The 15,551-nt window shown below is 39.2% G+C and overlaps 1 protein-coding gene across 1 annotated transcript in view; it reads left to right on the top strand.

Annotated features, from left to right (window-relative positions):
• The window catches only part of LOC309565960 (uncharacterized protein), a gene marked incomplete at its 5' end in the record, with an annotated part of 40,898 nt that extends 26,479 nt beyond the window's left edge, over positions 1-14,419 (top strand). The window contains 3 exons of the mRNA XM_082270988.1: positions 7,520-7,580; positions 10,164-10,266; positions 13,974-14,419. Coding sequence (XP_082127114.1) covers positions 7,520-7,580; positions 10,164-10,266; positions 13,974-14,145 — 336 coding nt within the window. The 3' untranslated portion in view covers positions 14,146-14,419. The remainder of the gene's footprint in view (positions 1-7,519; positions 7,581-10,163; positions 10,267-13,973) is intronic.
• Between the last annotated feature and the right edge of the window lie 1,132 nt (positions 14,420-15,551).

The following is a 15,551-nucleotide window of genomic DNA, read 5'->3' as shown; positions in this document are numbered from 1 at the left end:
TATAGTTTTATGTCATTTTAATAAAGGGATTGAGAAATGTGATTATATAAAATATAGAGGGCGATCTTAGCAGCGTATAATATGGTGATAGAAAACAGGACCAAAATGGTTAACTCCCTTAGGAGTGGCACCCGAGGGAAGATACACAGGGAACCCAATGGGCCACGTACCTAGCATCCAGTTGACAGTATTACAGGAAAACGCTTAGAGGTGGGGTCACGTGGTTTCTGATGTCACATCGGTGACACAACTTCTGCAATACAGGCTGATACCCATGCTGGAGGAGGTGGCTGGCGGCCGGAGGCGACTGCTAAGATCACTGGGTGTCGGCCAAGGCACGGAAAAAGTTTAATTTTTTTTTTCCTATTTATGCCATTTTTTAAGAAATGTATTATTAAAATGGGGTTACGCTATGGAGAGTGTTTGATTTCTTTTTTGGAGGACTTTACTGGTACAGAGTCAAGCAGGAGAGGAGAGGAGATGTAACAGCCCAGCTGACAGGAAGTATACCTGAGCACAAGCTGACCTACTAAATATTGGGTCCCTATATCTGGTGAGTGTCAGGGTGCGCAGTGGTGTAGAGGATCACCAAGATTCACAGCACTTATCACCTTTTATACATGACCGGAGCACAATTGAACTATATCACTTTTGTGTATGTTGTCATATGATTTATAAAGAATTATATTTATGGTCACGGGATTAAAAAAAACTTATATCACTTGGTTAAGAAGAGGTTTCTTACTCATTTTTGTTTATAGACATTATATATTGATGATCACATATTGTGGCATCTTATATTAGATTGCATTATTAATTTGGTTTCATATACAGTGCATTCAGAAAGGATTCACAGTGCTTCACTTTTTCTACATTTTATTATGTTACAGCCTTATTCCAAAATGCATTCAATTCATTATTTTCCTCAAATTTCTACAAACAATACCCCATAATGACAACGTTAAAGAAGTTTGTTTGAAATCTTTGCAAATGTATTAAAATAAAAAAAAAAATCACATGTACATAAGTATTCACAGCCTTTGTGCAATACTTTGTTGAAGCACTTTTGGCACCAATTACAGCCTCAAGTCTTTTTGAGTAGGATGCTACAAGCTTGGCACACCTATTTTTGGGCAGTTTCTCCCATTCTTCTTTGCAGGACCTCTCAAGCTCCCTCAGGTAGCATGGGGAGCGTCGATGCACAGCCATTTTCAGATCTTTCCAGAGATGTTCAATGGGATTTAGGTCTGGGCTCTGGCTGGGCCACTCAAGGAAATTCACTGCGTTGTCCCGTAGCCACTCCTTTGTTATCTTGACTGTGTGCTTAGGGTTGTTATCCTGTTGGAAGATTAACCTTTTGGGGTCCAGAGTGCTCTCAAACAGGTTTTCATCAAGGATGTCTCTGTATATTGCTGCATTCATCTTTCCCTCGATCCTGACTAGTCTCCCAGTTCCTGCCACTAAAAAACATCCTCACAGCAAGATGCTGCCACCACCATGCTCTACTGTAGGGATGGTATTGGCCAGGTGATGAGCGGTGCCTGATTTCCTCCAGTAATGACACTTGCCATTCAGGCCAAAGAGTTCAATCTTCGTATCATCAGACCAGAGAATTTTGTTTCTCATGGTCTGAGAGTCCTTCAGGTGCCTTTTGGCAAACTCCAGCTAGGCTGTCATGTGCCTTTCACTGAGGAAAGGCTTCTTTCTGGCCACTCTACCATACAGGCCTGATTGATGGAGTGCTGCAGAGATGGTTGTTCTTCTGGAAGGTTCAGTAGAAGTCCAACGATGAAACGTCCATAGGGCGGTACTCTACATCAACACATCACTTCCGGTCTGCAGTCTGCCAGTCCCTTGGTATGCGGAAGGCACTGCAATATACTGCTGAATCAATCAGACTGAACCATGAGTGTTTACTACTTGACTACTTGTTTGATTGTACTTACTACACCATGGGGATCTTCTCTCTGTGTTTGAGCACCTAGATGGGACTTGTCGATCCGCGAGGATTACAGGAACACTGACTCATTAATCACAGTTTGGACCCCCCCCCCCCTGTGTGGAACTACATCCACTCTCGTATCATTTACTGCCATTTTAGTGGAAACCAAGGGTGAGTGCTACATCTAGTGAACACTTTAGGAACAGGCACCTATGTTCCTTGATACTCACCCCCACTATATTGCACCTTATCACGGACATTAGTCCAGCACAATTATTTTTCGTATAGGGGGCCTCTCTCTCCCCCTCCTTTTTTCTTCACCATATAATTTATTGGCATCTTCTTTCATTTTTACCACTTAAGATTCTGATGCACAGCTTTGCTCTGATACATTCTTTTACACTTCCCAATAAAATATATTTTGCACTTAGTGATATCAGCTTTATTTATTTTCTCACAGCACTTCAAGTATATCTAGGGCGTATCACATTTAGCCCATTTTTTGTCTCTGCGTTTTTGTCTCTGCTTTTCTGCACTAAGCACTTTATTATATTATATATTGTCTCACCATTTATATGTTTTATGATAAGATCAATTTGTAGTATCTTGGCACATCTATAATACAAGGTAGCGCCGTTTCCAACCTCTCCCCTTTTTTTCTTAAACTCTTCTGGAAGGTTATCCTCTCTCCACAGAGAAATGTTGGAGCTCTGTCAGAGTGACCATCAGGTTCTTGGTCATTTGCCTGACTATGGCCCTTCTCCCCCGATCGCTCAGTTTGGCCGACCGCCCGCTCTAGGAAGAGTTCTGGTGGTTCCAAACTTCTTCCATTTACAGATGATGGAGGCCACTGTGCTCATTGGGACCTTCAATGCTGAAGAATTTTTTCTGTACCCTATCCCAGATCTGTGTCTCGATACAATCTACAGACAATTCCTTGGACTTCATGGCTTGGTTTGTGCTCTAACATGCACTGTTAACTGTGGGAACTTATATAGACCGGTGTGTGTCTTTCCAAATAATGTCCAAACAACTGAATTTACCACATGCCATTTTGTTTTTTGCTGAAAATAATAGCTTTCTTCTGGCCACTCTGCCATAAAGCCCAACTCTATGGAGCGTACAGATTATAGTCGTCCTATGTACAGATACTCCAGTCTCTGCTGTGGAACTCTGCAGCTCCTCCAGGGTTACCTTAGGTCTCTGTGCTGCCTCTCTGATTAATGTCCTCCTTGCCCGGCCAGTGAGTTTTGATGGGCGGCCGTCTCATGCCAGGTTTGCTGTTGTGCCATGTTCTTTGCATTTGGTTATGATAGATTTGATGGTGCTCCTGTGGATCATCAAAGATTTTGATATTTTTTTATAACCTAACCCTGAATTTTATTTGTCAACAACATTGTCCCTTACTTGTTTGGAGAGTTCCTTGGTCTTCTTGGCAGTGTTTGGTTAGTGGTGCCTCTTGCTTAGGTGTTGCAGCCTCTGGGGCCTTTCAAAAAACGTGTGTATATGTAATGACAGATCATGTGACACTTAGATTGCAAACAGGTAAACATCATTTCACTAATTATGTGACTGCTGAAGGTAATTCGTTGCACCAGAGCTTTTTATAGGCTTCATAACAAAGGGGGTGAATACATAAGCACATACCAATTTTCTGTTTTCTATTTCTAAAAAATATTTTTATGTATATATTTTTCTCATTTCACTTCACCAACTTTTATTAACCAACACAACGACTATTGTGTTCTGATCCATCACATAAAATTCAGAAAAACAAAACATTGAACTTAAAGCTGTAATGTAATAAAATAGGTTAAAGGTCAAGGGGGTGAATACTTTTGCAAGGCACTGTATGCACAGGGTGTTACCCAACTATAAATGTAGATGTCTGATTACCATACTTGATAGCTAATAAGGATCAACCAGCAGCTCACAAACTAGAAAAAGAACTATAGGGGTTTTGTTATATTTTTTATATAGAATGTGAAAGAGTTAAATGTAAATTACTTTTTTGTGCATTAGAGAAGATTTATTTTTTTCTTCAAAGGTACATAAGTACATTACAAGGCCCCATTACAAAATTTTATTGGAACTTTCCTCACTGGCTAACTACTTCTGCAGAGACCTTTTTGTCTGCAGTACTTAGCTCTTTCCATTGGTGGTCAGTGATCTAAAGTGCAACCCTGCTAGCAACCCTATTACATTGGTGCTCATTTTCAGTCTTTAATGTTGCTATGGCAATGGCTTTCTTTACATTGGTGGTCAGTGTTAGACATATGTTTTTGATAAATCCCTTATACACTCATAGCGAGTGTAAATGCAGTGGTTGAAACAGATCTCACCAGCCATATAGCTATATAGGTTTTTGAATACATGTACAAATGCAGATATTGGCCCAATTACATTTCTGAGTCTACTGAACTAGAACCTACTAACCTACCCTGTAAAAAATCCTGTATTAAAGACTGTCCCAATAAAGTCTGCTTTTCATTAATTCCACCCTTCCCCATTCTCTGGACTTCATGCCCATGAGGGATATTATAACAGTAGTATAGTACAGTGTAGTGTAATATAGTTTAGTATTAGTGCTATGTGAATTTGATAGAGCTGCATAATATGTCAGTAATATATAAATAACTATAATAATAAAAGTGTGGTAGTTACTTTACTGTTGTTTGTGACACTGTAAGGGGGTTCCAACTGCTGTACAGAGACTTCTGCTTTACTTTAGCCGTGGCCTCCTGATAGGCACAGGGGTTTCTGCAGGGGCTGGACCAAATTTAAAACAAAAATTAGCAGTAAGCATATTACCATCAAGTATTTTGAGGCAGCCCAAATTTTCTGTTTTTTTTTTTGCATAACCTTCCCCAAATATAAGTGTCTAAGGTTTTTGCAGCACATTCTGGACTTTCCTTTTTTTTTCACAAAAAGGTGCTTTATTGAAAAAATTAACACAGGTTACAGTTAACTGTACAATTGTACAAGGGTAGAGAAAGCATATATGTAACACTTATATATATACCAAGTAACATTAAATTGACCGATACATTGTTCGGTAGTCAACATATAATTAAGTCAAGTAAGGCATGTATCTCAATCAAAAACTTTTAAAACGAATGGATTTCAGACAATAAACCTTTCGAGGAAATGAAAAAAGACTTCAGAAATCCAGATTATAACTGTGTAATTGGTGCAAAGTATAACAATGTATTAATAAAATGAAATGGCAGGAATTGTAGTAGGTTGTATTAGAGACTTCCCCGGTTCCAGTCGAACAAGAAAGAAGGGGTACGACCGGAGATCTGGAGAATTGGATAGGAGAGAGAAGAAAGGGCAGAAAATAAATGGGAGGGTGGAGGAGAGACAATAGGGAGGTTGAGGGGGGGGGGGGATCAGGGCCGCATAGTTCAGGAGGGACCCGTTCCCAGGAGGTGTTCCAAAAGCAATATTCAGGTTAACGGTCTCAGAGAGACTCTTTTAGGATGTTAGACTAAGGTAGTCAGGAGAGACTGTAAAAAGTGTCCATGGTGACCACATTTTACGGAATTTACAGTCCTGTCGGTCTTCATTACCAGTGTCCTTTCCATTTCGTATATTTGGTTTATTTTAGATAACCAGTCACGGATTCAAGGTGGATTAACAGAATTCCAATTTAATGGGATAAGACATTTTGCTGCTTTTAGCATGTGTCTGATTATTGAGGATTTGTATACAGAGTAAGGTAGCAAGTTGATATGTAAAAGATAGGTTGGGATGTCGAAAACCAGGTCCTGTCCGGCGATGTGCTTTATCCAGAAAGCAATTTCTTTCCAGAATTGCTCTATCCTAGGACAGGTCCACCAGATGTGGGAGAAATTACTCCGAGCTGCTCCGCATCTACAGGAATTATCGGAGCTGTTCGGAAACCATTTTTTTAGTTTGTCTGGTGTATTGTACCACTGTGTCCTTATTTTGAAGGCGTTTTCTTGTAGTTTAGTGCTGAGAGAGCATTTGTACACAAAGACACACGACTTCTTCCATTGTGTGGCTGAGATCTTTATACCCAGAGTGTCTTCCCATTTTTCTTTGTATGGGTCTGACGAATCTATTGGGGTGTAATTGATCAATTTGTAGGCTAGGGAAGTTACCTTCCTCATAGGTGTGCGGAGTGAGCAGCACTTTTCAAATTCAGTCAGAGCTCTAGAGAATAGGTTTTTGAATTTGTTGCTTTGTAAGAAGTCGTGTATCTGAATGTAGTTCCAATACGATAGGCGGTGTTCTTTCGAGCATACTTTCTGTAGGCTGTGAAAGTCTAAGATTTTGCCTTTTGAGAAACAGTGTGTAGCTGTCAGGGGTAACAATTTTTCCCCAGACTGTACCAACAAAGACTTATTTTGTATACCTGGTGGAAAATCCGGGTTGTTGTATAGAGGCACAATAGGGCTCGGGACAGAAGACAGTTCAAATTTAGTCATTAATTTTTGAAAAAGTTTTAGGGAGGTGTAAATCAGTGGATGTTGTTTAATCTCTGTGGGTAGTGATCTAGTGTTCGTCCAGAGCATGTGCTCTGTGTCGCAGAGGGACCATTTTATCTCGACATTGGCCCAGTCCTTGGTATTAGAGTGACAATACCAGTCCACAATTCTGGTCAGATGTGTCGCCACGTAGTATTTATAGAAGTTCGGAATTCCCATGCCACCGCTCTCTCTATTTTTCTGTAGGTATGTAAGATTTATTCTTGAGTGTCTACCCCCCCAAATAAAATTGCGTTGAAGAGAAGATAATTTACGAAAAAATGAGGAAGGTATATGGATCGGAAGGGTGTGGAACAGATAAAGTAATCTGGGTAATATCGTCATTTTTACAATGGCCGCCCTTCCGAACCATGAAAATCTGCCCCTGTCCCATTTTTTAAGATCAGCCAAGATCTTTCGTAATAAAGGTGTGAAATTAGTGTCAAATAATTCATTGGTGTTAGCTGTCAGGCCAATCCCCAAATATTTTAGAGATTTCTCTTCCCATCGATATGGGCAGTTATTCTTAGTCAATTTTATCATCTGGGGGGATAGAGTCAAGTTTATAGCCTCTGATTTTGAATTATTTATTTTGAAGTTGGATAATGCCCTGTAATCTTTGAAATGTTGATTCAGATTAGGTATCGATATATGCGGCTGGGCAACATAAAACAGCAGGTCATCCGCATATGCCGAAACCTTGTATTCTCTTTGTCTTGTTTTGATTCCCTGGATGGATGGGTCTAAGTTGATTAGCCTAAGTAAGGGTTCCAGAGATAATATAAATAGCACGGGGGAGAGTGGGCAGCCCTGCCTCGTCCCATTGCGTAATGGACTTTCCTGACCATCTCTTGATGCATAACCTCCTGTGTAACAAAATATAGGTAACACCTGTTAATATCTGTGCTACTAGTGCCCCATCCGTGATATACCGTTGTATCTTTTGGTTTGAATATTTTATACTAATCATTCCATTGAAAACTTCAAAATATTTCTCACAAGAGATTATTTCATGTATTTTTCGAACCTGAAAGCTGGCATGTGATGATTATATTTTTATCTTATGTTTTTTGTATTTTCCCAGGGTATTTTGGTTAATTTTACAAGTTCTGATGGATGTTGTACAATACAGTTCTGTGAGCCACGTAAGTAATGTTGACTCTCTACTGTTCTAATTTGAATGCATAGTTCCCTAAAAGCCTAGAAATATAAGCATGGGCTGTATAGTTGGCCAAATAAACAATTAGAGCATAGTTCATAAGCAGACCTAAGTGTACTCCAAGGTTGTAAGCACCAAAGATATATAAAATAGTTTAATGCTTTGAAAAAGTGTCAGTCCTATACAAATAATAAATCACAAATAATACTTGCGCTAAGGCTCAAATGACAAAAAACAAGCAGCTGACACAATATTGCAGGCTATAATATACAGTAGACAAAGTTGGATAAAAGGAAGTGCTGCGTTTACGGTACAGATAGACAAAATCTGGTAAAGATGAACAAAAGAGGTGCAAAACAATCAAAATTATTTAGATAAGTACATAAAGCCCTTAGAGCCCATTCACACTAGCACGACTTGTGAGGCGACTTGTGTCGCCCCAGGTCGCTTGACATAACAAAAGCAATGTTAATCAATCAGTGCCGTCTTAATTGGCACTACTGAAGTCGCTCCGACTTCAGAAAAGGGTCCTGTACTACTTTGAGGCGACCTGTGATCCGACTTGTCCCATATACTTCAATAGGAGTCGCCTCCTTATCTTAATTGAAGCGACTTGTTATCAGACTTTCCAGGAAGAAGAAAGAGATTAGCCGGGCATTCCCCACAGACAAAGTCGCCTGTCTCTTCAAAGTAGTGCACAAGTCTCTTCCAAGTCTCTTCCAAGTCTCTAAACAAGTCTCTTCAAAGTCACGGGGCAACTTTCTGGTCGCGGTAGTGTGAACCGGCTCTTAGATGGATTGTAAACCGTGTTTATGAATAAATGTGACATATCCTCACCATCAAACCACATGGACAGCCTTTTACCAATAAATTTGACCTTACGGTCAGAAAGCACAGTCTGGTATCTCACTTTAGAAATGGAACACGTCCCGCGATCTCCCTTGGGTAAACAAATACAATAGCTGTTCCTATCCTGATGACCATCAGGATTCCCAATAGGGGATAGTCAAAAAGAAAGATAGAAGTATCCCATAGTGCAGTAGGTTTGTTAAAAGTAACCATTCATTTAAAGTAAGAAAAATGCACTCACATTTAAAACCTTAGAATAGTGGGCGATGATGTCACCCGCCATAACTCCATGATGTAATTGATGGCGAAACAGGTATGGTTGAGTCGCGGTGGGTGACATCATCGCGCACTAGAAGCAAGCAGCCACCTTGTTGATTGCAAACTTCCCAATGCAATTTTCTATAGTTTTAAATGTGAGTGCATCACTTTTACTTGAAATAAATTGTTACTTTTAACAAACCTACTCTCCTATGAGATACTTCTACCTTTCTTTTTTTAACTATTACCTATTGGAAGTCCTGATATTCTTCAGGATAGGAACAACTATTGTATTTCTTTGCCCAAGAGAGATCTTGAGCGATGTTCCTTTTCTGAAGGGAGCTATCAGACTGCACTTTCTGACTGTAAGGTCAAATTTAATTGGTAAGAGGGGTCCATGTAGTTTGAGGCTGAATGTATTTATGTCACATTTCTTTATGAGCGCCATTTACAATCCATCTAAGGACTTTATGGACTCATCTGATTAATTTTGATTGTTTTGCCAAGAAAATGGAAAGAACCTAGCATCAGGGAAACAAGTCGATGCATCAGTAACTGGAAACTGAGATACTCATTTCAGAGAGATGAAAAATGTTGAAGTATTAAAGTTCAATCTGACTTTCACATCAAATCACATAAATACTTTTCAGGTCTATCACAACAAAAGGTGCTCAAAGTTTGTTTTTCTGTAGAAAGCAGACCAGACAGGTAGTCAGCAATTTGCTGATTGCAGAGCAATATGTTTGACTCAGCATGGAATGTTTTGGACCTCTTCAGAGAGACCACTGCTTCCATACAGAGAACAAGGGTCATTCTCTGCAGCATGTTGGCAGGAAACAGGCTTCTCTACTTGGGCCGTGGCTGATTTTTAAAGGAAATGGACTGTAAGATTTTAAACACCTTTGTTTTGATGTTTCTGGAATGTATTTAGGTGGTCTTAACTGAATACCTAGACATTAAAACTGAATGCATTATCAAGCTGTCTACTCTCTGCAAAATACTAAGCGACGTTACCTGAAACTTTTCTAAATAAATTCAAGACATGTATAGAATACTAATACTGAAACTACTTAAAGGGAAATGAGTGAGAACAGAAGTATCGGATCTGGCTGGCTATTTTCTTTATAATAATGCAGGCTCCAAGGATGTCATCCTGATCATGGCATATCAAGCAAGTTACTGCCCTGGAAGAAATATGTTGAGCTGGAGATTGTGTTGTTTTAAGTTCACAAGTAGCATACTTCTTAAAGTAATATACAAGGTAGTGAACACTGGATCAGAATAACAGAATAAAGCCTGGTCCTTTAAAACAAATCAGCAAAGACAGTAATGGCAGTTTCAATATTCTTATTCTCACAGGCTCTGTTCTGAAATCAAATATTGAAAACTATGCAATTTATGGAGAGTGTCGTTTTAATACAAATTATTTTATACAATTTTCCTTTGTTTTTCCTTGATACAGGCAAGTGTGATGTAATGAAGTCATGGAAGCTCATTGAAAGTGGTGGTTGTAAGGCCAATGTGACTCTTACTAACTGTGGAGGCTACTGTAGCTCTGTTTCTAGGTATGGATATGTGCTTTAAGGCAAATGAATGTACAAGAAAAAAAAGCATAACCTCTGAGCGGAGTATGAATGGAAGGAGCGGGATTCATAGTTTCTTGGTGTGGAGCAGATTCTCCAGTATACTGTGCAGCACAATGGCTCTGGCCATGCAACTCTTTAGATTGCATAAGTAGCCATTTTGTTTTTAGAGAGTAGAGAAAGCCAGTTTATAAATTGCTATCTGTGTAACTTCCCTTTATTTCCTATTCCTAAGACACAACAGCAAGTTAGTAGATATCTCTCAAAGTTAAGGGAATTCCCATCTTAGACAGACGTTCCCAGAAAAGGTTTCTGGAGACCTGTTCTGAATTAAAGGAGAAGTACAGCCAAAGCTCATCCTATGGATCACAGGAGTATAGTTTGTTTTGCACTCCTGTGACCCATTTTCATTAGACAGCAGGCCTTAGTCCACTGTCTGCTGACACCACAGAGCTGGTCCAGGTTTGATCACGACACACTGGGGTCAGGATCATCCCACATGCCTGGACTGGCACCCAGCTCAGCCTCTCAGCAAGTCACTGAGAGCCTGAGCCGGCTGCTCCCGCCCCTTCCATTGTGAGCGAGGAGGGGGCAGAGCATAGAGCGATGACTAACAGTCACCAGCTCTCTGCTCAGGGAGCTGTGAGAACAGAGTGATCTGCAGATGCAGCATCCACCTAGGTACTGTAAGTGTAATTCTTCAAAAACCCCATACTTCTCTTTTAAAGCCTAACTTTACCGAAAACATTTAGTCTTAGGCAGAGTAGAGAAGAACTAGAACCTCTGTCATTTTTTGCCTGTGGTCTGTGTCCCTATTAGATGGATTTTCCCTTACTCTCTGTCAGGTAGGTCATGTCAGAATACAAGATGACATGTCCACATGAGTACCCGTTCAGGTGCATATTTTAGTCCTCAGCCTCTTGTGCAGGGTTGCCGCTAGTTGACTATGTGCAGGGGTGTATCCATCTGCCTGCACACTTTGCTATGTGTGTGCAAGTATCCATGTATGCTCATTGGTGCCAAGCAGGCCATTTAAGCAAGGCATCTGCATTGGCTCAGTGCAGACGTGTTATTAGCAATTTCTTTGATCTGTGACCTGCATTTCCTGATTGTCCACCTGGTACGGACCCAGCTTCTTCTTGACCTGGTGCTTCTTATTCTCCTGTTGCTGCCCATGGCTCATACCTTGACTATACATCTGACTGCTATGCCTAATTTTACTGCACATTACCAACCCTACCCTGAACTCTGACTACGTATCTGTAGCCATATTTGTAGCTGAATATGTCCCAGCTTGTACCTTGACTTATACATCAGTCTGCTGTGTCTGCGCTACATCTGCTCACCTATTGCTGGCTGTATGTAGTCTATGGCCATCAAGTATCTAGTCTGTGTGTCTTTTTGCTGTACCTGTGACCAGTCATCTGCCTGCCAGTGGATCACCCTCCTTCTGTTCCTGTGACTAGTCATGTGCGTGCAGCTGACACATTTTCCTACTGTTCCAGTGACCAGACTGTGGCCTGCCATCACCCAAGGTGGTGTATACCCATCACTTACAAGTGTCTTCTGCCTAGTCACATTTCCATCAAGTAGACCAGAACGCCACTTGTGCCACTCCATGCCCTTGTTGAACCTGTCAATTCTGTCAGTCCATCATTTAATGCATCACATCTCCTAAATATAGTTCAGAACAAATTTCATAAGCCAATATATCCAGTACATCATTTGGGCACATAATGATTTGTTGTTATGTCTGTGATGGGTATAGGCTGTGAATGGAGTCATGCATTGCTCATAATGAGACTTAAATAAGCCTTTTTTTAGTGGTATATGGAAAGTGTATGGAGAGTGGAGTATGGAAAGTGTATGGAATTTGTTTTAAACATTATTTAATAAATGCATTTTTCAAACAATGGGCTAATTCACAGACTTTTCCAGATTCTATATTTTGTGTTAGTTGTTGAATGCATCTATAGGATTATATTCTTGTCCAAAGGACAATCACCCAATTTTCTGCCCAGCTATCACAGGGACAGAAAGGGAGTTGTAGAAGCTGTGGAAGTGGAGAAGCTGTGCTGACTTCCATCATCCAATCATTTACAAGTTTACAAAAATGCAGTTTTTGTTTATTTGTTTTTTTTTTTTAATTTCCTTTTACATGGTGGGGTATTTTTTTAAGGTGAATTCCCATCTACTAATCCAAGGGAAAACCTTGAAAAGTGAACAACCTGTTTGCCTTTAGTAAATCAAACCCAATGTCTCTAATACAAAAGAACAATAGTCTAATGACCAATCTGTTTTATTTTTAATTTTTGGGCCCAAGGTGGCAGATGAAGTCAGCATGCCCCGTAAATACATTTCTATAAAAATCCTATGATAACTATCAAATGATTATAGGCTGTAAAGCAACCTTACACTAAAGGCATGTAAGGCATATGTATAAACTGACATACCTACTTTTCTCCATAGGGGCACAAGTTTCTACATTTTAATTGCATGTAATTCACTTTAAAAAGGGAACTGAGATGTGTTGTGAATTATCAATAGTAGTAGCAATAGTAGTTGTGTCTTCATAGGGCAGGGGACAGCTGCAGCATCACAGTGATGCTGCAGCATAGAGGGGAGTATGAGTGTTTGTTTTTTTGTCTGCCCCAAACTTCTCCTTAAAAAATGATGCCTGATGAAGGCATTATTTCAGAACTGCACAGAATACTTATCACTAGCATATCTTTTTGTAAAAATATAAGTACAAAAGTAATTCTTTTATTGAGTCCTAAGTATTTAAGGACTGCAAACTGCAGAGGGAATCACAGGAATATTGTTAGAATGATATGGCAGTTGATTCAAAAATTTGAGATGAGACTGGGAGTTTGAGTCAAAGCTCCAAACGATAATGTAACAGAGAGCATGTCTTGAATGCAGCACATCAATGCAGGCCTGCTTGTGGTAAAGTGAATGGCAGTCTCTGTCTGCACTTTCATCAGGCCAGATCTGCATTGATGTGTGGCTCTTGGGACATACCCTCCGAAGCCAACCCTTTCCCTGGCCAGCACTCACAGCACTAGGTAAAGGATCATTATTTCTAACAGCCTGAGCGGCACACATTTTCCTTTATTAGTTCACAGTTTGAGTCAAGGTTTCTAAGTGAATTACATAATTATTTTTTTCCCATTTTGAAGCCCAACTCAAGGAATTAAAAAAAAAAAAAAACCCTCTAACCTCATAGTGGGTTAAATGGACATTACTTCTAGGGGATGATGGCTACGATGTAATACTTACCATACTCTTGCTCCAGTAGGCTCTGGCATTCTTCTCCCCAGGTTGTGGTTGATCCCTTGCCATCCTCACATACAAGGAAATTCCCCAAAAAATGTTTAGTACACAGCATGAAATTAGTATAACCATTACACAATTTTTTTTCTACAATAACTGCTAAAGCCAATAATACTATGGCATTTTAATAAACTAAATGAATTCACACTGATTATGTTGCATGTTCGAGTAATGTAAAGAACTGTTTAAAGTTGGTAAGGACCACAGAGGCATGAAGTATACATATGGTGGGGGTCACTGATGTCAGACCATCATCGTGGCTGTTTTAAACAAGACCTAGTTCTTTCATATTTGAGTACCATTCTATTGTTCATAATAAAATAGACTTTTGAATAAAATTATATATATTTTTCCAGACACCCCAACTTTCCAAAAATGCAGAAACATGACTGCACCTGCTGCCAGGCAACCGAAACAATGCCCAAGAACATCCAACTGGAGTGTAATAATGGAAGGAAGATTGGCTATACCTACACTGATGTCCTAAAATGCTCCTGTAGGAACGCAGCCTGTGTGTTCACAGAATAAACTGCCAGTGTAAAATAAGATCCTTGATTAAAGAGCTGTTACTTTAACTCTGCTTTTTTAACTGTTTAGAAAAGATCTATTTTTGCTAATATAAAATTACACTTATCTCATGTTACTTACTATATTATCCTCAAGTGTCTATATCATTTGAGTGCTAGACTCTTGCTATTGCAAGCCTCAGCAATGTTAATATAAAACCAAGTTACATAGCCTTGGTTAATGAAAAAACTGTGACAAGAACATTACCTATATTTATATATATATATAAGCATTTAATCATTTGATTTGTATCCATATTTATTAGAATATTCTTTGCACTAGTGAAAGCATACAATGAAAAGGCTATGATGCGCATTTAATCTAATAAAAAATCATATAGAATGTGCACTTACAAAAACTGTCTAGTTCATCTTTTATATTTCTTTAATTGTTTTGTGTCCTAAGAATTCAACAGTGATAGAAACATAAGCGCATATCATAAGAATAAATATTTGGAAAATAAACAATTTAAAAACATTTATTACAGATTGAATACAAATATTTTTTAATTTATTTTAAATCTTAGTAACTCCAATAAGGCTGGCCATAGACGGAGCTAATTTCTTTCCTGTAACCATGAGTTGCAGGAAAGAAATTTGCTTGAGCCCCCTTTCAACACAGACATCCTTGATGCAGGAATCCATCTTGCTGAACGATTGTCTTCAGCAATTCGGCGGGGGGCAGGAGAAGACATACCCACCAAAAGAAGAAACAAAAGAAAGTGATATGCAGTGCTGTTTTTTTGCTAAAAAATGTCATTTTATAACACTGTTAAAAATATTGATATTTATTAATCAAAACACAAATCTGTAAAAGCATTGGCACATCAAATTATCACCGTACAAAGCTGTAGTATTTTGAAGTTGTTTAGATGTTTCTGCACTTTTATTTGGACATGTTTTGCCATACAGGCTTCTTCAGAAAAATGCACAGTACATTTAAACTTCTAAATGGAAGAGAATATATACATAAATACTGTATACTATATATACATATATTTTGTATACTATATACAAAATATAGCAAAATCCATAAACCAATACAAAGTCCACATTTTTAAATGACAGTACAGTCAAAAATACAATATTACATCCGCAAACCTCAGCAGGGGTCCCCCAAAATAGGGCTTCCTACCTAATGAGAGGGTGACAAGTGAAATGTAGAAAGTCTGTTCATGTGACTTGATATGACTGTCATGGGGGAACGCTCCCAAGTGCCGAGTCTCCCACAGGGAGGAGTATGAAAATCCAAACTCTGAATAGACAGATGGACAAGAGATTAGAGTAAACCAACAGGGTGTAATTCCTGTAGTGAAGCTGATAGTTTCCTGATGTGATCAATATTTACTTTTATTGGAAAAAAGATAC

The sequence above is a fragment of the Pelophylax lessonae genome, assembly GCF_965119305.1.
Source record: "Pelophylax lessonae genome assembly, chromosome: 10".
Lineage (NCBI taxonomy): Eukaryota > Metazoa > Chordata > Amphibia > Anura > Ranidae > Pelophylax > Pelophylax lessonae.
The sequence above is the reverse complement of the archived record's forward strand: the minus strand, read 5'-3'. Positions and strand labels throughout refer to the sequence as shown.